Source organism: Ambystoma mexicanum, chromosome 1p (assembly GCF_040938575.1).
Source record: "Ambystoma mexicanum isolate Mex_15411 chromosome 1p, UKY_AmexF1_1, whole genome shotgun sequence".
NCBI lineage: Eukaryota > Metazoa > Chordata > Amphibia > Caudata > Ambystomatidae > Ambystoma > Ambystoma mexicanum.
In genome coordinates, this window is record NC_090921.1 from 1,062,061,164 (window position 1) to 1,062,085,988 (window position 24,825).

Genomic DNA, 24,825 nt, shown 5'->3' on the forward strand with positions numbered 1-24,825 from the left:
ATACCATCTGACAATCAATGATGACTCAATCTGACAATTCTGATGAATTAAGGGACAGTCAACTGTCAGAACCATAGAAGCCTGAGATTGTTCATCTGGAAGTGTCACAATGTGTGCATTCCTACCTACACAAACACCACCAATGCAGTGTCATCAAAAGACACACTTCCATGCAGCAAAAATGAATACCCACTTGCAAAATACAACATGAGAACAGTGCCATGTCACCCAACCCCTCCCCGGCACGGCCACACAACACACCATGGCATGTCATGCAATGTGAGAGCAAACTAATTAATCCCCACAACATGACCCAAGTGTCACCAACTACAGTGTCCCTAATGGAAACTGGCCACACATGAAATGCTCACAGTAATGCAGGACCAACAGCACACATTACCAAACACTTATCAATAATACCAATCACCTACACAACCTCCAACCTACCATAAACATGACAGTACGGACTTAAAAAATTGGTAGACTCACTACCTGATAATGCCAGCACTTTGAACACTTCCAACTATACAGTGTTAGCGCCACTCAAAAGTGTAGGTGCACTGCTTACAACATGGACTCCAGTTCCAAAGTAGACCGCCTTGTGAAGACATGAGGAATGGACCTGCAAATTAGGAGGATGAGATGGATGCAGAGGCACATATCAATACACCATGCAGTGTACAATACAACAACAATATGAACTAGGAATGTATACACAGTATTGACTACAGACTGCCCACACATCAAATGGGAGTCCAACGTCACCGTGTAAGTCAATGTCACTTAGGCACACCCTTTGCAAGCCCATGGAAACGGGAAGCAGGAGGGGTGTGTGTCACACAAACCCAAGCATCTGACCCAAATTCAGGACAAACCTGCATGTGCCCAGCCACAATACAGTGTATGCCCACGGGAGCCACACAAGGCAACACACTGTCCAAAAAATCAAGAATAAAAAATAAAAAAATAAAAAAAAATGGCCATGAATGGGCCCGGGGGGGGGGAGGCCACCCAGGAGGTCCGAGGACAGGGTGCACACCAAAACCCACCTGTGTGGATCTTGCGGAAAATAAAATACCTCCATGGGCTCATGGCCTGCACGGCTACCCTATTGTGGGAGAATCGCTGCTTTCGCTCTCCTCACCCTCTGCAGCTGCATCAGGAGGTGGTGGCACTATGGGAGGCAGCCCACGCAAAGCCCTAGTCTGGTCCTCCATGGCAGCAAGCATGCGGGTGTGGAAGGTCTGGTTCTGGAGGATAATTGTGCGGAGGTCCCCCATGCAACAACTCACGGGATGGCCAGACCTCCTCCCTAGTTGCCTGCATCTCAGCTGAGAGCATGCGTGTGAGCCGCTCCAGCTGCTGTTCTGTCCTCGTGTTAGCTGAAGCCTCAAACTCAACCAGAGTTGCCCTGAGCTGACTGAGTTCCACCCTCAGGGCTTCCCTGTGGCCCTGGGACTCAATAGAAATGGCTTCCCGCAGAGTCTCCAGTGCCGCCCACCTGTCCCTGTTGGACGCCAACATGTCCTCCCTGTGTGACTGGCTAATGGAGTCTGTTGCCTGCAGTAGTTGTTCAATTAGCCTTTCTTGGGGGACAATGGAAGTGGCCACCCTATCCATGGCATGAGCCATCATCTTAGTTGATGCTGCCTGTTGGTTTGCCATACCGTATATGGATTGCTCCCATGCGGTATTGCCAGGTGGCGTACCGCCACCGCGTCGGCGGGCACCACACCTGTCTGGGGCAAGGCGAACTGCGCCTTGTTGTGCCGGCACTGCCTGAGGCTGCAGGACTGCATTCCCCCTCTGATCTGCTGGCCCAGGAACAGGATCAGATGTAGCGGAGTGTGACCCTGCATCCGTAACCACCAAAGGCGGACCTACCAATACTAACATCCCCATTGAGGGTTCTACCCCTGGTGCAGGTGGGTTGGACAGTACAGAATCCCTCCCAGAAACACTTACCTGTGACGGCACATAGGTCTCATCATCCGAATCGACACCTGAATAGAGCTCGGGGGAAGTGCACCCAGAGACACCCCTTGAGATGACTGTCTGCAGCAAGTGTGGGTTCTCACCCACCACCACACCACGTCCCTCACTGGTGCCCGGTCGGGCTTGAGACCCCTCCTGGGTCTGCACCATCTCCACAACCCCAGCAGTATCAAGTGCGACATCCCCTGCAAAGACATGAAAGAAAAGAAATGGGAACAGGCATTAGCACCATGGAACACAATTAGGGCTGAGAAGCAACAGAAACAGTACTTCATTGACACATGTCCCACATGACTATAACCCTCCCATGCATGCACTGTCACTGCGTATTAAGGGGAGGCAAATGGCACACATTGATGACACCAAGATGGAAGACCAACAAATTTGCTGCATGCTGCCTAGCAGTGCCATCACACATTGGCCTGTGATTGGCATCTCTAATACACGTACATGACACATGCCATCACACAGATGGCATGTACCCTAGCCATTTCACACATGTGACAATAGGACTGAGAAATGCCTAGTGAAAGTGGTGGAATGCAGACAATCAGCCTGAATGAACACAGAATAACATGCAACTATGTTGTGGCAAGATGACACTTCAAGGGCAACTGGTGTGAGGTTGGGCTGAATGTCTACTGTTGCCAGAAGGGATACTGCAACACCCAAATCCTGGTGCGCAGAATGTATTGGATGAAGCACATGGGTGACCCAAACCACTCAGGCACACACACCCTCACCTGGCACTCAATCAGAAGCACTCACACACACACCATGCACATGGATGACACACACTGCATGTGCACTCACCAGAAAATGCCTCGTAATCAGGCAGGTCTCCCACGCCTTGGATCTGTTCCTCCGTGACGTAGGTCCCAGCAACATACTCATGTGGAGTGAGTTCTATGTCCTCTGCCGGAGACCCACCTCCAGTCACTAGAGTTGCGGCATGACTTGAGGCCAGCTTTTTCTTTGCCCTGCGCTTAAGGTAATTCCAGCGCTTGTAGCAATCATTAGCTGTGCGCCTCACGAATCCAAGGGCACTTATAAGTTCTGCAATAGTCTGCCAGTGTGCCTGACGTTGTGCAGGTGTGGTCTTGTATCCTGCAGTAATCACCATTTCGCTGTCATGTGCGGTCACATACTCCACAAGTGCATCAAGTTCGGCCTGATTGAAGCTGGGCTTCCTTGGTGGGCCGGACTGTGTAGCCGTGTCTGGGGCATCAGCCTGTACTGGACGAGCACTCTTCCTCTTCCGCTTGGAAGGTGGTGGTGATACTGAGTGTCCTACGCCGCTCTGGACACTAGGGGCAGGAGCCCCGGTGGACTGTGGACTGGGAGTGTGGGAATGAACACTCACCATGGGACTTGGTGCAGGCATTAGCTGAAGTGTGATGTAGTCAGGGGGAACGTCAGCAGGATGGACTAGGACCAACACTGTCCTGGCTGGGAGTCTCAGAGCTGGGGTGGATGGAGCCGCAACTGCCCCTGCAGCCTCCCCACCCTGCCTACTCGGGGCAGCAGATGACATAGCTGCCCCTGATCCACGTGGGCTGGTGACACCAACGTGCACCGCCACACATGGCCTAGACCTGCTGACCTGGAAGTCATCCATGGAGTCACCCTGTGCCAGGTCTGGTGCCACAATGGGCTGGTCCAACAAGGGCTGAGCAGGGATGGTGTCAGCCACGTTACCCTCAACTAGGGGGGGGGGCATGGGTGTCCCTGACTGGTCACCCACTCATGGGGAGCTAGGGGCACCCAGCAAGTCATGGCACGTCCCCTACCGTATCCACCACGGCCACCTCTTGTGGCTCGCCCACCTTTGCCACCCTTACTGCGTGCTCGCCTCCCAACCATGGCACTGATGTTGTTGTGCGTATGGGAGTTGCAGTAAACTATTGTCATGGGCAATTGGGGGTCAAAGGGGTAGGGTACTAGATGGAATTCGTACCCTAGTGCTCTAGCAAGGCTGTATGTGACCCCTGGGGGAAGATGACGGGTCACGCAACGCACAGGCACCCCGAAAAAGGGAGATAATGTGTACGCAACCCCTCCTAGACCACGTGCGTGGAAAAAAAAACCTGCACTACGCTGTGGCATGCAGAAACACAAAAATGAACATATGCGTGTCACACGCAGCCTAGACTGACCTCTGAAGGGGTAGGCAACACACGGGGCAAGCACAGATGTCAAATACGTGCGCGACGGATTCCTCCGTTTGCTGCAGCTTGCTCTGACCCCCTCCTCAACTGAAAACCCTATGCGCCAGTCGTCCTCCGTGCCATCTTCCCACCCATTTGTCACCTGGGTGCCCTGTGGAGCTGCCTCTGACAGTGCGGCCAGGCTGGTGGAGGAGGCATACCTGCCACAGTCGGGAGTCGGACGTCCAGCAGGGGTGGCCACATCAACGACTGCACCTCAGCCGGTGGAGGATGTGCAGGCAGCAGGAGCCAGGGCACGGGCAGAGGCACAGCAGCAGCAGCAACGAGGTGGGAGCCATGATGGCTCGGGGCCTTCGACATCAGAGGGGCAGGTATTGGCCAGAGGGCAGGAGGACCCAGGACGGGAAGTGTCTTCTGTGTGGCAGCGGTTGGGCCACGCCATAGATGCGGAGCGGCAGCGGGCGGAAGAGGCACGGCTCACGATGGTCAGGGCAGAGAACTCCATACGGAGGGCCCTGAGGCGGGCCGAGTGCCTCGAGGCAATCCGCAGGGAGTTGGAGGTGAACATGTCGTTGGCCCTGCGGACCCTCGGGGCCATGGAGGAGGACCGCCTCTGGGACATTGAGCTGGAGTTTGATGATGCCCTGGCCCGGAACATCCTGAAGTGAGCCGTCGGACTAGTCCGCTGCCCTTGTAAATAGTTCTGTAGTAAGTGTTAGGTTTCCTTTGCTTTTTTATTTATTTTTAGACCTTTTGGACAATGGCCCACATTTTTGTATACAGTTATTTTTTATTAGGTAGTCTTATTAGATAGGTTTCATTTCTTCTGTTGAGATCATGGACCCTGGATTGTTTATCTGTATATAGTTGACTGTTGGGAATTTTTTTTCATTTTGATTTTACCCATGGAGCAATGGTTTTTGGTTTTCATTTTACATTGGATTTACTTTTGTGAACTGTGACTTTGGACACCTTTCCTTTGGATTATGATTTGTGGTTTTACATTATTTTACGGACATGCTGCTTTTTGTTTTTAATTCACATTTTCGTTTGTTTCTTTTTGATTCCATTTATGTTGCTTTTAATACATAATTTTTCATCATACTTCAATGTGTAGTATCGTCTCATTGGTTTCATGCATGTCATGATATGGGTTTTGACATTCCCTGACACCCATTGTGTGTATGTGAGGGAGATGTGTTCATTTACATACTTGCCATTGGGGTTGTATCATGTAATTGGCATTTCTAAGTGGGTGGATGCAATACTTGGGTGGGTGTTTGGCATGTGGAGGCTGCCCATAAGGGCCAGGGATCTAGATTGTGATGACGTGTTGGCTGGGGGACATGTGTGGGGGCCTGCTGGCAGGTGCCCCTGACTGCTGGGGGTGGGGGTGCTGGGAGAAAGGAGTGGGGGCCTGGTGGAGGGTGCCCTGCACTGCTGGGGCGTGGGGGTGCAGGGAGACAGGAGTGGGGGCCTGGTGGAGGGTGCCCCTGGATGCAGGGGGGTGGGGGTGAAGGGGGACATGAGTGGAGGCCTGGTGGAGTGTGCCCCTGGATGCAAGGGGGTGGGTGTGCAGGGGGACATGAGTTGGACATGAGTGGGGCCTGCTGGAGGGTGCCCTTGGATGCAGGGGGTGGGGGTGCAGGGAGACAGGAGTGGGGGCCTGGTGGAGGGTGCCCCACAGTGCTGGGGGGTGGGGGTGCAGGGGGACATGAGTTGGACATGAGTGGGGCCTGCTGGAGGGTGCCCTTGGATGCAGGGGGGTGGGGGTGCAGGGAGACAGGAGTGGGGGCCTGGTGGAGGGTGCCCCTGGATGCAGGGGGGTGGGGGTGCAGGGGGACAGGAGTGGGGGCCTGGTGGAGGGTGCCCCACAGTGCTGGGGGGTGGGGGTGCAGGGAGACAGGAGTGGGGGCCTGGTGGAGGGTGTCCTGCACTGCTGGGGGGTGGGGGTGCAGGTAGACAGGAGTTGGACCTGAGTTGGGGCCTGCTGGCAGGTGCCCCTGACTGGTGGGGGGTGGGGGTGCTGGGAGACATGAGTTGGACATGAGTGGGGGCCTGGTGGAGGGTGCCCCACAGTGCTGGGGGGTGGGGGTGCAGGGGGACAGGAGTTGGACAAGAGTGGGGCCTGGTGGAGGGTGCCCTGCACTGCTGGGGTGCAGGGAGACAGGAGTGGGGGCCTGGTGGAGGGTGTAGTGCAAGGTGACATGTGGGTTGGCTGGGGGGCATGGCCATGGTGGATGGGCTGCCTGCGGGACATGTGCAGGGTAGTCCCCTGTGGTGTGGGCCGCCTGCAGGGGCCGTGGAGGGTGTAGAGTGAACAGCTGGGAGGACCCACACGGCCGATTCACGTGTAGGACTCCACGGCACCCCAGGAATACACGTAGGCTGCTGGATTTGCGTGTGGAATTTCCCGCGCACCTTGGAATACACGTACCCTGCTGAAATCGCGTGTGAAACTTCACACGCAACCAGAAATACACGCACCATGGACAATCGCGTGTGGAATTTCCCGCGCACCTTGGAATACACTGACCCTGCTGAAATCGCGTGTGGAACTTCCCACGCACCCCGAAATACACGTACACAGGGCAATCGCGTGTGGAACTTCCCACGCACCCCGAAATGCACGTAACCAGGGCAATCGTGTGTGGAACTTCCCGTGCACCCCGAAATACATGTACACCGGGCAATCACGTGTGGAACTTCCCGCGCACCTCGAAATACACGTAAACAGGGCAATCGCGTGTGGAACTTCCCACGCACCCCGAAATGCACGTAACCAGGGCAATCGCGTGTGGAGCTTCCCACCCCCCCGGAATACACGTACCAAGGGCAATCGTGTGTGGAACTTCACGCGAACCCCGTAATACACGTACCCTGCTGATATCCGTGTGGAAGTTCACGCGGAACCATAATACACGTACCCTGATGAATTCGCGTGTCAGACTACATGCGCACCCCTGACGTACACGTACCCAGGCGGATTGCACTGCTGGGGGTGGGGGAGGTGGTAGACAGGAGTGGGGGCCAGGTGGAGGGTGCCCCTGGATGCTGGGGGGTGGGGGTGCAGGGAGACAGGAGTGGGGGCCTGGTGGAGGGTGCCCCTGGATGCTGGGGGGGTGGGGGTCCAGGGGACATGAGTTGGACATGAGTGGGGCCTGGTGGAGGGTGCCCTGCACTGCGGGGGGTGGGGGTGCTGGGAGACATGAGTTGGACATGAGTGGGGCCTGCTGGAGGGTGCCCCACAGTGCTGGGGGGTGGGGGTGCAGGGGGACATGAGTTGGACATGAGTGGGGCCTTCTGGAGGGTGCCCTTGGATGCAGGGGGGTGGGGGTGCAGGGAGACAGGAGTGGGGGCCTGGTGGAGGGGGCCCCTGGATGCAGGGGGTGGGGGTGCAGGGGGACAGGAGTGGGGGCCTGGTGGAGGGTGCCCCACAGTGCTGGGGGGTGGGGGTACAGGGAGACAGGAGTGGGGGCCTGGTGGAGGGTGCCCTGCACTGCTGGGGGGTGGGGGTGCAGGTAGACAGGAGTTGGACCTGAGTTGGGGCCTGCTGGCAGGTGCCCCTGACTGGTGGGGGGTGGGGGTGCTGGGAGACATGAGTTGGACATGAGTGGGGGCCTGGTGGAGGGTGCCCCACAGTGCTGGGGGGTGGGGGTGCAGGGGGACAGGAGTTGGACAAGAGTGGGGCCTGGTGGAGGGTGCCCTGCACTGCTGGGGTGCAGGGAGACAGGAGTGGGGGCCTGGTGGAGGGTGTAGTGCAAGGTGACATGTGGGTTGGCTGGGGGGCATGGCCATGGTGGATGGGCTGCCTGCGGGACATGTGCAGGGTAGTCCCCTGTGGTGTGGGCCGCCTGCAGGGGCCGTGGAGGGTATAGAGTGAACAGCTGGGAGGACCCACACGGCCGATTCACGTGTAGGACTCCACGGCACCCCAGGAATACACGTAGGCTGCTGGATTTGCGTGTGGAATTTCCCGCGCACCTTGGAATACACGTACCCTGCTGAAATCGCGTGCGAAACTTCACACGCAACCAGAAATACACGCACCATGGACAATCGCGTGTGGAATTTCCCGCGCACCTTGGAATACACTGACCCTGCTGAAATCGCGTGTGGAACTTCCCACGCACCCCGAAATACACGTACACAGGGCAATCACGTGTGGAACTTCCCACGCACCCCGAAATGCACGTAACCAGGGCAATCGCGTGTGGAACTTCCCGCGCACCCCGAAATACATGTACACAGGGCAATCACGTGTGGAACTTCCCGCGCACCCCGGAATACACGTAAACAGGGCAATCGCGTGTGGAACTTCCCACGCACCCCGAAATGCACGTAACCAGGGCAATCGCGTGTGGAGCTTCCCACCCCCCCGGAATACACGTACCAAGGGCAATCGTGTGTGGAACTTCACGCGAACCCCGTAATACACGTACCCTGCTGATATCCGTGTGGAAGTTCACGCGGAACCATAATACACGTACCCTGATGAATTCGCGTGTCAGACTACATGTGCACCCCTGACGTACACGTACCCAGGCGGATCGCACTGCTGGGGGTGGGGGAGGTGGTAGACAGGAGTGGGGGCCTGGTGGAGGGTGCCCCTGGATGCTGGGGGGTGGGGGTGCAGGGAGACAGGAGTGGGGGCCTGGTGGAGGGTGCCCCTGGATGCTGGGGGGGTGGGGGTCCAGGGGACATGAGTTGGACATGAGTGGGGCCTGGTGGAGGGTGCCCTGCACTGCGGGGGGTGGGGGTGCTGGGAGACATGAGTGGGGGCCTGGTGTAGGGTGCCCCTGGATGCAGGGGGGTGGGGGTGCAGGGAGACAGGAGTGGGGGCCTAGTGGAGGGTGCCCCACAGTGCTGGGGGGTAAGGGTGCTGGGAGACATGCGTTGTTGATCAGTGGTGCAAGGTGACTTGTGGGTTGGCTGGGGGCCATGCCCATGGTGGATGGGCTGCCTGCGGGACATGAGCAGGGGTGCAGGGTAGTCCCCTGTGGTGTGGGCTGCCTGCAAGGGCCGTGGAGGGTGTAGAGGGAACACCTGAGAGGACCCACTTGGACAATTCACGTGTAGTACTCCCCGCGCACCCCTGAAATACACGTGCCCTGATGGAATCGCATGTGATACTTCCCGTGCACCCCGGAAATACACGTACCCTGCTGAATTTGCTTGTGATACTTACCGCGCACCCCTGGAATACACGTGCCCTGATGGATTTGCGTGTATTACTTCACACGCACCCCAGATGTACACGTACCCAGGACATTCGCGTGTGAAAATTCCCAAGAAACAATGAAATACACGTTCCCCGCTTGGCGTTTGCTGTTTGGCGACCTGTGGACTGGTCCAGGGTTAGCGCAGACATTTGCGATGAATTGGGAATTTTGATGGCTTTTCCTTGCGCGAGGGCATTCTTGGGGGCGTAACTGGCGCTGCTGCAGGGTCGCTGCGCCACTCTGCGCCACGGCTGGTTTTGGAGGCTAAAATCCATGAATACGCTTTGCGATGAAATGAGTTTTTTCGCACGCGGCTGGCGCAGTATATCGCACGAGGACACTGTGCGGCAGCCGCGTGTGGCACTTTTGTGCGAAATTCTATGAATTACCCTGTATATCTGTCCGTAGTGTTCGCTAGCAAGTTTAAACTGTTCTAGAACATACGCAATGTCCAGAAATGTTTGTTTGATGTGTGACGCACTTTTAATTAATTCAGTACCCGAACACTGTCCGTAGAACATCAACGCGCATGCGCAAACCAATGTCCGTGCACTTGGTGTCCTGCGGACTGGAGCTTCCTTCCCGTACCTGTTCGCGAAGGGATCATGTGACCGCGCCCATGCTGATCGTGTGTTCTGAATGCGGACACTGTTCGTGTCCCCAAACAATTTAAAAGTACATTTTCAAGTAATCCACAATATTTTTCCATAAAAACTCATCATGGCACAAGTCCCACATAGTAATCCTGAGTTTCTACATATCTTTTGAAACTTTTTGAACCCTTTTTTGTGTTCGATCTGTCCACGGACAGCGCGCATGTCCGCGAACCGCGTACAAGCACCCCTATAATAGACCACGCCCTAGAGCCTATTCTCATTGTGTTTCTGGCTATTCTTCAGAGCACAGCTATTTCTCCAGCAACTTGCTGATTACACCATCGAGATGGCATCCCTGGCTGCAGAACTGCCACCTGGTGCTGCACCTGCAACAGCACCACCCCCACCCCCTCCACCACCACCACCTTCCCAAGGGCCTGAAGAGGGGAACAGGAGTGAGGATGCAGAGGAGGAAGAAGAGGATGACGAGAATGAGGTAGAGGAAATCCCTACTACCCGCACTAGACATGAGTCTTGGGTGTGGGGGTTATTTTCCATTTATGGGAATGGTCCTAAGGCTCGTGCGAACCGTGTTATCTGCAATGAGTGCAAAATGATACTCAGTCGTGGGAAGCACGGTTCGTACAGCTTTGGGACCACGACCATGAAGAGACACCTGAGGTCATTTCACTCTGGGGCTATTCGCAAGGTTGTACCTTGCGAAGAACGTAGTAGGTTGATTTCCTCTACTTCATCCTCCGTTTCTGATCCTGTCACCACAGGGACCACCTCTGTGGGACAGCGTCTTCCTCAAGCTGCCTTAAAGGCCATACAGAATTCTGATGACCCTTACCTTTCGAGGGTCACAGTTGTATGTATGTACTGTGACAAAGTACTCTGCAGGTGTGAGCGACTTCGGAGTGCTTTTGAGACTATCGTCTCAGAGCACGAGAAGACCTGCTCACTACCTAAATAAAACCCACTCTACATCTTCCTCTCTCAGCTCGCCCTTTCTTATCCCTGTGGTTGGTGTTCCCCCCTTTACCCTCCTTTCCCCTCCTCTCCTAGTGTGTCGTGTTTAAAAAACCAAAAAAAAATACAAAATTACAAAAATAAAAAAAAATAAGGCTCTTTTCAGAGCCGCCTTTTACAGTTAAAAAATAGAAGTGAAGATAATAAAGCAGGGCCCTTTGTATTTCTTAAAATTCTGCGGACAGTTCGCGAACATTAAAAAAATTGGGGTGCCACCCTATTGTTACCATTGCATTTTTCTCTGGGAGGAAGTGGTGGCTCTGAAAAGAGACTTTGGGAGGTGTTTGTATGTCAAAAATTATAAATACTTAACACCTACTTCAAAATGGATGCTGTATTTCTAAAAAAGGTCGCAATGCATTTTGTACATTTCTCAGAAGAATCGGATTGCCAGCATAAGTAAGATGGACTCCATCTCTGCGAAAAATGTATGTACTACGAAACATAATATTTTCATTGTGAAAAGAGGACATGCCAAAATCTCTTAGAAATGCACAAACAGCCTTATTAACATTGCCCCTTGCTTTTTCCATTTGTGGACCAAATGAAGAAGAACGAAGCCACATTTGTCTCTGCGCAATCCGTGATAATATTACTAGAGAATTAGGAAGTCCTTCTTTCATAACAAATTGCAATGAAATTCCAGACACATGTCCTAAACTGTTCCCTTCACAATGAATTACAATTATGTCTGGATGTTACTTTGTTTCCTAAGTAGCACAGAGAGGTAGCAAGTCCAACCACTTCATTCCACGTACTCCATGCCAGTGTACTTCCACATGTGGAAATCCAAGATCTACAGCTACTCTACAGCTTTCTGCATGCACCTTTAACCAATGTATCCACGAATCTCCCAAAATCCAAACAATCTGTTTTCTGAAACACACAGCCATAGCTATCTGTTGTTCTCTCAGCAAAAAGAGTATCTGAGAAACTCTCTCCTGGCACAACACACCCACTAAACTTTCTTGACCAATCCCTTTCACTGCTCATTCTCATTTGCATGACTTCTGAACCCAAAAATCCCCGGATGTAACTCCTGATGTCCACGAACTACTGCCATGTCCGCGGACATATCGTAACATGAACAGCCCTTCTACCATTTCCACTTCACTCTCTGTGCCATTCCCTCATAGGATGTAGATAAGAAATCACATGACCATGCACCAATCACATTCAAGACCTCTACATCTAACTGCATCACCATAGATCAGCACTGCAAATGTACTGTGAATCTCTCTGAGTACAAGTGTCATATCATTGGCAAGCACCATCTACAAGAAATACTGTACAAGTCTCCAAGATTTCTACTTGCAGCTCCATGAATATCCATATGCATGAACACAAACTACAGGTATGCATATTTTCTGTACAGTACATGAACACATTTTGAAACTGACTTTTAGCTTGTGTAATCTGTAAAATAAATCTACTGTCTTTTTTCAAATTTCCTAAAATCAACTATCACTTATAAACCTTTATACTATTTACTTTCTTTATACACACACTATCAAATCATGTTAAACTAACATTTTTGAAATGAAATTTATAGACTACATATATTCAAACAAAATTGCATGCATGCACACTCTATGTTCAAATCTTAAAAAATAATACTTATACAATTACATTTATTTATTTATTTTTTTATTTATTTGATTACTTTAATTTAAGCATGACATTAAGGCACTATTACCTAGAAGAGCTTAGTTACAGAAATGGTGGTATTCAGTGGTACATTATAAATTTCACAAGACATACTAAAGATATTTTGTTTGTTACAGTTACTCATTGCAATACAATTTGTTCATTAAGAACATATCATATGTATTGAACTAGTGCGACGTATCTTATGTTAATAAGATAGTTTTAATGGTTTTAAGGAAGGCGCTGAGGATTTCATATCTAAATTAAAAACAATGCTATATACAAACAAAATTACTAATTTGTTTCTTTTACAATTGCAGTGAAGACCATTCTCCTGAAAAGAAGCAGCCGAATTTCAAGAACAAAGAAGAACTAAGAATGCAACTACTCATTTTAGAAAAAAAGTAAGTAGAATATCACCATAATATTTGTATTATTACTCAAACATACTGTAAAGTTAATTCATCCTATTTCTGTGCCTAAAAATAGAGATTGTGCACCATTCTGTCCAAAAATCCCCATGTCTTAAACAGCGATTTACAGCCAGAATGGTGCACAAATTCCTACTTTTGGACACACAAATTACCCAAATCAACCGCTAGAATTTTCATATTATAGAACAAACAACTGTTTTTATTGTATACATTAGATTTACTATTTGTACTGCTCCACACCACTAGCTTGTTTTTTTCTGTCATCTGAACCTGAGTTTAGTAACATATTAATTGAAGAATACACATCCCTACTAGTTGTAGTTCCCAATGCACAATCAGACACCATTACATACATCATTTTACTCAAACACTCATGCACACAGCACACATACATTGCAGAACACCCCAAACCATACCTTCTTTTTTTTCAACAGACCCTAAAGAATGCCTACCAAAAGTGAAGTCCGTAGAAAGCAACGCAGAAGTAGAGCAAATGAAAATAAAAGTGTCCAGAATAAGCATCCATCTCTAGCAGAATTTGTAAAAAAAGTTGAAACAAAACAGCTAATACAGTAATTTAGTGAAACACAAGAAGTTTCAAGTGCAAAAACCTTGCCTCCTCTATCCAAATGTAAAACAAACCAAAAAACAATTAACAGAAAATCAGCTATAACTACAAATATAACTACTTCTTTAAATTTTAATATAGTGCAAAGTAAGCATACCAAGAAAAGTATTTTAGCCAAAATGTTCCGTCACAAAGTCCTTCAAAATCTTATAAAAACAGGAGAGAAATCAGGTCCAGTGCTTAAAACCTATCGTAGGAAATTAATTTTAGAAGCGTTGATAGTGCAATTATTCTCAAAGGAAAGTTATTTATTTTAGTGTTAAACAAAATGAAACCACTAACAAAACTAATAACTAAATTACAAAAAAGACTTCTCAATAAACAAAATGTCAACAGAAAGAACTTCTTAAGTATCTGCGGAGGTGAATGGAGTCACACTATGAGCACAGAACCATACTTTAATGAAGAAGTGTACAAACAAAAGCAAACAACTACAATTGCCATACATAGCAGTGGTCGAGGTTATGAAAAAGTTAATAATACCATAATGGAACAACAAATACTCCTTACAAAAATATGCCCTGAAAACTTACAATTACCCCTCCATTCAACTGAATCAGAATGTCTCGTGTACAAATGGCCATGCACATCAATGTGTAACATTCCCAAACAATTTTTCAAGTCTTTACGCCAATTCCTCAATCAATATATAAAAAGCAAAGACAAAATCAAAATTAAATTACTGCAAAATATGGATACCTGTCCGGGCGGTGGCGGTATTGGCGGGTTGTCGGGTCGTAATGGCCCGGACCCATTAACGATGCCGGTAATGCCATTCCGCTTTCCTATTTTCATTACCTCCATACTCGTAATGAGGCCCATACTAATAAAAAAACTGCACGCCTACAACTCACCATTGGCGATGCAGAAAATATGGATGCACCACATTATAAATACCTTGGTATGGAATTTGACCCGAACAGTGATTACTTGTAAACAGGCCCGCAAGACAAAAGCTACCCAGGTTACCGCATTGATTTCCATCTGTACTAGCAAACAAGGAGGTTATACTTGGTGAGGGATGTGACAACTGAATATTCAGGTCCTCTTCCCAATGATCACTTAGGGTCTAGAAGCATTGTTACTATTGACCTGAAGTGGTTACAGATTATCAAAGGTAAATTTTGGCGGAAGATATTGGACCTCCCAGGATGTGTTCCCATGGCCCTTATACGATTGGAGCTAGGCCTAATCTCTTTAAAAGCTATTGTAGTAAAAAAGAGAGCTGCTATTTACCTGAAGATATGTTACTCTACAGATAATGCGCTATTGATGGCCATGCATCAGGAAACATCTAAAGCATCGCCAACCTGTGAACTGAAGGTCATCATGGAGAAACTTTTTGCTGAATTGTGTTGATAACCTAGAGGGGGGGAAGGATATGGCAGGAATGCAGAACACGCTAGCAAGGCGAATTGAGCTGTGGGACTGGTTAGAGAATTATGCCCATTTGAGTATGTTAAAAAAATACCAGTTTGTTACACAAATATACATTTACGAAGCCGCAGGGCTATTTTACTCTCAGCCCATCCAAGAGGCTCAGGCGCTTTATATTGCTAATGAGAGTAGCTCAGCTCCCTAATTTGAGCGTGACAGGTATCATTAATAAAATCCCCAAGGAGGAACATTTTGTAGATTATGCAAAAATCACGATAAACTGGAGTCAGCTAAACATCTGCTAAACATCTGCTGACGGAATGGGCTATACTGTCGCAAACTCATTTGAGTTATCTTGGGAGGTATGTCCATAGACGGGAAACAATTGGGGAACTGTCTTTTTGACACTATTGTACCAATACTATGAGTATGCGATTATTTATTGCCCTCTATAATGTCTGGCTGAAAGTGGAAATGATGTTGGATATATAGGGCCTCATTACAACCCAGGCGTTAAGGGGTTAACTGCACCGTAAAAGGTGTTGGCACCATTAAACCCTGAACGCCTGATTACCAGGTCCCTTTGCGGGTTGCACTTTAACGCCTGCTTTTACCAGGCGTTAAAAAACCAACCCGCAAAGGGACCTAAGAGCTAATTACGGCACCGTAATTTACGATGCCTTAATTAGTGCCTTCCCCATTCCCATTGAGCCCTATGGGCCAAAAATGGGAATGGGGAAGGGCGATGGCGGCATGGGGAATTACCGCCCCGCCAACCTCGGAATGGGGTGGTAATTCCCCATTCCGCCATGGCGGAGTCGGTAAGTTACCGGCATGGACCATGGTGCTATTAGCACCATTGTCCAAAGCCTGGGTCATAATGAGGCCCATAGTGTGCTGGTGGCTTCTGGATGGAGCAACCAGCCTTTAGATGATTAATGTGCATGGCCAGGGGAACAACCTTGCTTTAATGGACATTAAAGGCTGATATCTCTTGAAACTGTATGTGAATATGGGAATTTGACTCCCCCACCCACCATTTTTTGACTGAACAAGTAAGCCTTGAATTGTGGAGATCTGCAGGATGTTAAGCCCGTACAGTTATTGGGCCTCATTACACGGCAGGCGGAGAACCATGGCGCTATTAGTGCCATGGTTCATGCCGGTAAAATACCAGCACCGCCTTGGTGGAAAGGGGAATTACCGCCCCATTCCAAGGTTGGCGGGGCGGTTATTCCCCCTTCCACCATTGCCCTTCCCCATTCCCATTTTTGACCCATAGGGCTCTATGGGAATGGGGAAAGCGCTAATTACGTTACCGCAAATTGCGGTACCGTAATTAGCTCCACTGGTCCCTTTGCGGGTTGGTTTTTAACGCCTGCAAAAAGCAGGCGTTAAATTCCCCAACCCGCAAAGGGACCTCGTAGTAAGATGGTAAGGATTCACCGGTACCGGTAAAATACCGGTACCGGTAAACCCTTACCGCCTACCGTGTAATGAGGCCCATTGTGTCCTCAACAAGAAAATATTGGTATGAATTATGAAGCATACATAAACGCTTTTTAGTCTGATATAGAGATGCATTTGCAATCTGATCATCAGTTTTACGTATTAGCTGTTGCTTGTTTTTTTCATCTATGGTGTTAGTTTTAAAAGATACTAATTGTGTTTTTCTTTTTAAAGATGAATGTAATGTAAAACTATGGGCCTCATTACAACCCAGGTTTTAAGGGGTTAACGGCGCCGTAAAGGTATTACCCAAATTGTTCGTTTACAATTGTTCGAATGAACAATTGACCGAATTTAAAGTGTCACAATTCACCTTTTCACAATTGACCATATATATATATATATATATATATATATATATATATATATATATATATATATATATATATGTGTATATATATATATATATTGGGGTTTTTGGGGGGTTTGGCGTTGGGTGGGGGTTGTGGGGGGTTTCCCCCCACATATATGTTACAATTGACCTTCACAATTCAGTCAATTGTGAAAAGGTCAATTGTAATTCCAACAGTTGTAAAACAAACAATTCGTATACAACCGCCGTAAAAGGTGTCGGCGCCGTTAAACCCTTAACGCCTGATTACGAGGTCCCTTTGCGGGTTGCACTTTAACGCCTGCTTTTAGCTAATTACCTAGGAGCTAATTACGGCACCGTAATTTACGGTGCCGTAATTAGCGCCTTCCCCATTCCCATTGAGCCCTATGAGCCAAAAATGGCTTTGTTTTTGCCTTCACTTTCTATCTTATTAATATCACAGCTAATAGCGTTATCATGACAGTTGTGATCACTGAACCTAATCTTCACACCCCCATGTACTACTTACTTGCTAATCTCTCCTTGCTCGATTTTTGTTTTTCATCTGTCACAGTCCCCAAGATGTTGTCTGACTTTATGGTGGAAAAGAACATGATCTCCTTCGGGGGCTGCATTGCACAGCTGCATTTCATCCACTTCTTGGGCTGCACAGAGGCTATGCTGCTTATGTCCACGTCCATGGACCGATATGTTGCAATCTGCCACCCATTGAGATATGTGACTGTTATGAATGACAGTGCCTGCATCTGGTTGACTTCCACCTCCTGGTCTGTTGGCTTCTTGTACTCCTTTTCCCACACCATATTAACAGCCAGGTTGCCGTTCTGTGCTTCCAATCGGGACAGTCATTTCTTCTGTGACATCAAGCCCCTTTTGAAGCTGGCTTGCACCAACACCTTCATCAATGAAATCCTGGTGACCGTAATCACTGGCCTTTTGGCAGTCGGCACATTGTTTATGATCTTAGTGTCCTACGTATATATTGGCTCCCACCTGATGAAGATCAAATCCTCTGAGAGCAGGCAGAAAGCCTTCTCCACATGTGCGTCACACTTGACTGTCGTCCTTTTCTACTATGGTACTGCCATCTGTATATACCTACGCCCATCCACCAAGGATTCAATGGATCAAGACAGGATGACTGCCATTTTGTTTACTGTTGTCACTCCTACTTTGAACCCAATAATATATGCTTTAAGAAACAAGGAGGTGAAACAATCAATGAAGAAGTTAATTTATGGTAATGCTGTATGGTGGCTTCATAACACATTTACTACCTTAAGGGGTGTCCCACGCTGTCAGGTCATCTGTGAATTTTGCACTTACTAGCAAAACACCACTACCATTAAGCAGTGTCATAGGCAGGATGGACACAGCACTGGCCATAAAACATCAGATTAGTTGTGGTGTCCAACTACAGGGCCTCGCAATGTGTATCCTGAACAAACTAAGAACTGATTAAAAAAAACAATGTTTGCTTATTTAATTAATAAGTGTATAGCATGAACAGCACTTTTTCAAGTGGAGAACATGTATTATGCCTGATACAATCTGAAATAAATACATCTCAATGCAGCAATAAGGGACACGCTTCCTACATCCTTTCATCCACCCGGAATACGATTTCTGTCTTTTTCCTTGCCATCTCTGATCCTGCTGTTAGTGAATAGCATGGCATTGCTACTTCATTCGTGCCCCTCTACCCCCCAGCCCGCAACACTGTTTACTGGTCAGGCAATGATCATATTGCCCAGAAGGTCACACTTTAGTCTGTGCATTACAAAAGCTCTTCCTTCCCAGGATTTTCTTCCGGCTTTCCTTGACTATCTAATGTAAGCCGTGCCTGACTAGGCCTTATTGCCAAAGCCAGGAGTCTGGTGTGTTGGCTATTTTCTCTGCCTGGAAGATTCATCCCACCATTGTCTTTTTAGTTATCTCACAAAACATGAATTTTCCTACATCTGTTGTCATGCATTTATTATGTGATTCATGCTTCCTTCGTCCTTCATTTCACTTGTCCCGCAATGTGAATATCCAAAACAACACTAAATTACTCTGCCATGAATCCATTTTGATTCTTCACTGCTTTCATCAATAGCTCTGACTCATCAAAATGCAAATATTTACCTATAAATTGGCTAACCAGGCAACTCTCCTGTGCTTTTTCTCCTGCTTTTTCTCGCACTCACTTCTAAAGTTTCTGGGCCAACAACACATTGTCATTCTAATATAGTCACATCAATGAGCCATAGATGCCATTAATGCCCAGGCCTTCTGAGGGGGATTTGCAGCCATGTTACCAGTTGATGCGGCCCACCAACATAGGTATTATAACCACAACCACCCTAGTCCGACCATCAAGGGATGCTTCATTTTTAATAACATTGTTTGAGCAGCAAGCACAGCATCCTCGATAAACAAACACGTTTACAAAAGTATTGGTGATACTTATTGCATACTGAGATTTCTGATTGGCTATGACTCACCACGCCGGGGCACATTCCGTTTCTTTCCATGACTTTTCTTCAAACTCTGCATTTCACCTTTACTTTGTGTCCTCTCATCCCTAACCATTCTGATCATGCATGGTGATGGTGGCACCCTGCACTCCCCTTGTGCCCATCTTGATATTTGCCTTTCCTCCCATATTTTCATTCTTATTCCTTGCACTTTTAGTTTTGCTCTCCATTTTACACATTCATCCTTCCCTTTGTCTTTTTTCCCAACAGTTCTCTACAGGCCCAGAGTTGATGTTTTATTTTCAGGCGCGTTGCTATGGCAGTGTACGATCCCTTAGTGATCTCCCAGATATTGATCCTCTCTCCTCTGCCAGGATCATCACCAGTTACTTCAGCGGACCATTTCCCATAAAATCGCCCCACCCTCATATCGTCATGTATGAAAAATGTTTACTTACCTCCACTGTTCTTTGAGACATTTCTCTCCTTCAATGCCATTATTCAGGAGTTCTTCATTATGCTAAGGAGGTTTACTATAAACTAGATTTAAACAGGAATATCAGTTGATCTATCAATCTCTTCCTGTGCTCTCTACCTCCACTCCAGAAATTACTGACAGCAGCAAAGGAGGGGATGTTTTATGGTTAGAGATTGAATTTGATCTTCAGCAACAGAGCCATCCCTTAAGGTGGTCAGCACGGGAAATTAACCATTGCTTTCGTGCTCACTGAAGAACCAGATCATTGGGTTTCAAAAGAACATGACGCTTTGCAAGATGCAAGAATATTTTGGTTGACACAATTGTGTGTATTCTTCTCAAATGAGGGTATTAAAAAGGGACATTATTTAATTATCCTCACATTTCAAACTTTCTCATGTTTTAAATTGTACATGTTCATTTGTAATGATCATGTCCAGTATATATTGTAGTCGTAATGATGATGCTCCACTTTTCTTACTGAGCAAAGCACCTTAAAAACCTAAAATGATATAAAATAACCACATACATTATGTTATGGTGGCAGATTATCATTCCAAGATGGACAGAATTGTAGTAAACCCCTATTCTGTACTTTTTGTACTCTTTTGAAATACCCCTATGATAACAGGGAAGAGGGACAAATAACACCAGTGAGGGTTTCTGACTACTTTGATACAATTAAGCAGCAGTTAAGGAACATAGGAAAGATTCCAGATCTCTATAGTTGACAAGCATGTTTGTGATAAAAAGGTTGTATGCTTGAATCAATAGGTACTCAAAGAACAATGGGCTTGGTGCTCATTTCATTTTTCATAACACTCAATTTAACATTAAAGCAATTCTAACCATGAACCATATATACTGTTTAGGACAGCCTCATAATTTTGCTTTGAGGGGACAATGGCTTAAATATATCACACTTTTGGGATCCATGCAAGGAGACAGGCCCACTAGAGCCATAACTTTAGAAGAGAATGGGAATTGTGTTTCAGGGTAGGGATGGCTTGTTAGCATGCTTCGTCTCCAATGCAGAGGCATCTTTAAAGAATTGCAGACATATGGCTTTCATACTTCTTACAGCCATACAATCTTACATAGTGAATAGATTTCCCATGGCTATCCACCGGATAAATCATGCAGACCGACTCTCTCAGTTTCTGACTTTGCATATTGTTAGAATCCCAAAATGTGTTTCTAACACCCTTCTTTGGCCTCTCCACCTATCTCTTCTATTCCCCATCATCAATTTCTCCCTTCCTTTCAACCTTGCTAAATCTAGAGTTCTATTCTTCACAGCTCATGGTGACCCTTGATTTTCTCTTTTGATCCTCATTTCCAGAAATACATCTCACCTCTGTTTACATCATTTTCGGATCATTTGCTGAAATACACACTTTTAAAAAGATGACTCCATTTACCTGGTTACCAAGGATCCTTATAACGGCTCATCTCCTCAAGAGCATTGTCCTTTCTGCTTCTCTTATGCTCTTTCTAGCGACACTCTAGGAGTGGTTGCTTATTTTCAAAATCCCATCTTGTTTGGTTTTCCCTACAATGTAAGCCTGATTCTATGAGACTGATCCTTGTCTGTCACTCCCTATTTTTAAATGATCACCTACCACCAATTGTCCAGCCCTTTCCTTAGGGTCTGGTTCACCAATTCACACTTCTGAATCCTTTCTAATCCATTGGAATCACTGAGTGTTTTTTTTATTTAATGGCTACCCTCTCATACCTCTTTTTATCTCTCAGATTACCTACACTTCAACCAGGAATACAGTGACAGGAATCATATATGAATATAATCGTTAGGATTATTAACCTAACTATGATCTCATCTCTTACCCATCCTATCCAGTTCCCACCTGACACACTCCCCTACTCTTCTTCTGCTAGAAACCTTGGCTTCATCAATGACCCTTCTCAGACCTTCTCTACTTTCGTCTCCAAAACTGCTGCAATGTCAGCTTGCCTCAACCTCCTAAATATTAGTAAAATCAGCACCACTATTTCTTCTCCAAACTGGACTACTGTGCAAGCATCCTCTTTGTTCTCCCAAACTATGCTTTCTGTCCTCTCAGCAAGATCATTAACTTTTCTACCAGGACTCTCTTTGAATGCCCTCAGTCCACACCTCATTGCCTGTACCGTCACCAGGCTGGATGGCTGACGATGCAAAATAGGACCAGATTTGAATTTCTTCTCCTGGTTCACCAATTTAACCACGGTAAGGCACCAATGTATATATCCTCCTCTATCCAACTCTACAACCCCTCTCGTAACCTTTGCTCTTAATTCTTGACTACCCTTGTGGCACCTCGCCCTCCCTGTGCTTCCTTTGCTCCACTTTCATAGAATTCGCTTCCCCCGGACATCCAAGAAACAGTTCCCATAGTTTTGTACAAAACCAAACTAAAATCCTACCCCCTCGCCACCGAGTTACCCACTTAACCTAACTCACATCTGCCTTCTAGCTAACATTTTTTCCCTCGCCTCTAACCATCCTCTGCCCCTCACTTTCTCTGCCTGCACTATAGCACTTCATCCATCATGGTCACATTCCTAAAACAGCAGGGCTACCTCATACATGCACTTAAAAATGTCCTATGTTGGTTGTCCTTAATCTATGTAGGTCCACCCATTTGTTGTCCCCATTGAATGTTCCATTTATGACCCGCCACAATCTGGTCAAACGTCACTAAAACTGACCACATCGTAAGAAGCTCAATGGGCCTCATTCCGAGTGGGGTGGTAAGGGATAACTGGCACCGGTAAGGAGACCGGTGCCGGTAATCCCTTACCGCCCTACTACGAGTTCCCTTACCGCGTCCCTCCTTTAACGCCTGGTCTGACCAGGCGTTATGGACGGGACCCGTTAAGGGAAATCAGAGCCAATAACGGTACCGCAAATTGCGTTACCGTTATTAGCTACTTCCCCCTTCCCATTGAGCCCTGTGGGGGCTCAAATGGGAATGGTTAATGTTTTTTTCAATGGGGACTTACCGGTCCCGCAAAGGTCGGACTACACCGGTAAGTCCCCATTGAACGAGACTGGTGTCGGTACCGTTATTGGAGGTAGTCATGGCATAAAAGGGCCATGACTACCTCCAATCTCGGAATGAGGCCCACTGATTCCCATCAGATCTGATTTCTTATCTATTGCACATTCTTTTGTAATCAAATGAGCATTGTTCATCCCTGTATCTGAAATAAATAAAATAAATAAATAAATTAAACTGGAGAGGTTTTCTTTCATAGGGTAATGGCCACATTCAATTTTTATTTGAATGTATTTAATTAATTAGGCTTCATATGTAGGTTTAATTTCTGCTGCCGCCTTCCTGTTTAACATTGTAATTATGTTACAAAGCAATACATTTATAAATTCTAAACTGAAAATATCTCTTAATTATTCATGAAACCTTATGAATTATGAATGAGAAAGTGTTTGAATTAGCCAGTTTAATACATTTTGCCAGATTAGTATATCCAATGCCAACAATTGGACAGTTCTTTCAAGAGCTCATTTGAATACTTTTTTAACCATTGATATGATGTGATAATCACGAATGGTTCATGTATTTTACAAGCCTGTTTTATTGTGTTAATTACAAATGTATTTATCACAGAAATTAGTTGAGTTTCTCTGCTAAGGGGGTTCTCTGGAGACATTCTTGGCCAATCAATGTAGGTGTACATTTAATATTGGTTGATAGAACATGTTACATTTTTAAGCAATATGACCCGAGCGGTCGGTAATGCCCCCGCCACAAGGGTCATATTGGTATTAGTACCCCAGCCCGCATTATGTGTGTGACCGGGGCACTAGAAGCATTTTTTTCTGTCCTGAAACGCTGCAGCGTTTCGGGACAAAAAGAAAAAAAGAAACGACCAAGAAAAAGACCGCCAAGTAAAGGGAAAACGGACGCGCTGGGAACACTTGTGGCGGCCACAAGTGTTCCCAGCGCGTCCGCTCCCGAAAAAGGATCAAAAAGAAGGCAAGTGGGACTGGAAGGGCGGGAGTGGGATGGGAATAAAAAAATAAATTAAAAAAAAAGCTTACCTGCGTCCCCGGCGAGGGACGATGGATGCCTCCAGCCATGTGGAGACACGGAGCGGGATGGCCCTGCTCCGAGTCTCCAAGTGAAGAAGCTAAGTGGGGGTGGGCGGAAGGATGGAGGAAAGGGAATTAAAAAAAAAAGGCTTAGCCGAGTCCCCGGCAGGGGGGCGAAAGCAGCCTCACAGCCGCGGGGAGTCTCGGAGCGGGGATGGCACCACTTCCAACCTCCTCATTGGCTGAGGGTCTGCCACGCCCCCTGCCGAGGACAAGGTGGCTGGAATCCCAGCCGAGAATCACCGGGTACTAATATTCTTTATGCCTTGACAATTAATAGCAAGTTCTGAGTAGGAAGCGCACTTATGTGCTGGATTACCAGTTTGTGACCTGCATCGATTACAATCAAGTGTAATTCGAGAATTAAACTTATCTATTTTACATGGAGTACAGGTTCTATTGCATAAAATATGTATTATTTTTGGAAGGATCAAATTTGAAAAACTAATGATTATATGTGAGAGTTAATCCTCTTAGATTTCTTAATATTCCTAAGGTTTAATAGTCTGGATCTACTTGTCTATCTTTTCCTTTGATCTCTGGCGTCTGCCAATAGCTGAGTCCACTTCGCTTCGCCAGCTAAATTGATGTTCCCTTTTTAACTGAACTCTCATATTCTTCTCACCACTATGATTCTCGGGAGGTAAATGTCCTGTATCTTCAAAGTGCTGTTTACTACCCAAATTCATCTTCAATCATTGCCTAGGAATCTCACTGCTTCCTTGGTCTCATCTATCACAGCTGAGCATGCATTTGATCGTCATTGTCCCTTTCACAATGACAGTTGATTTATACTTCTCAACAGTTAATTTAGCCTTTGGGATAGGAG

The 24,825-nt window shown here is 47.2% G+C and overlaps 1 protein-coding gene across 1 annotated transcript in view; it reads left to right on the forward strand.

The window, feature by feature from the left end:
- The window catches only part of LOC138522070 (olfactory receptor 12D1-like), a 101,251-nt gene that overhangs the window by 34,498 nt on the left and 41,928 nt on the right, over positions 1-24,825 (forward strand). The window contains exon 3 of the mRNA XM_069635344.1: positions 17,334-18,182. Coding sequence (XP_069491445.1) covers positions 17,334-18,182 — 849 coding nt within the window. The remainder of the gene's footprint in view (positions 1-17,333; positions 18,183-24,825) is intronic.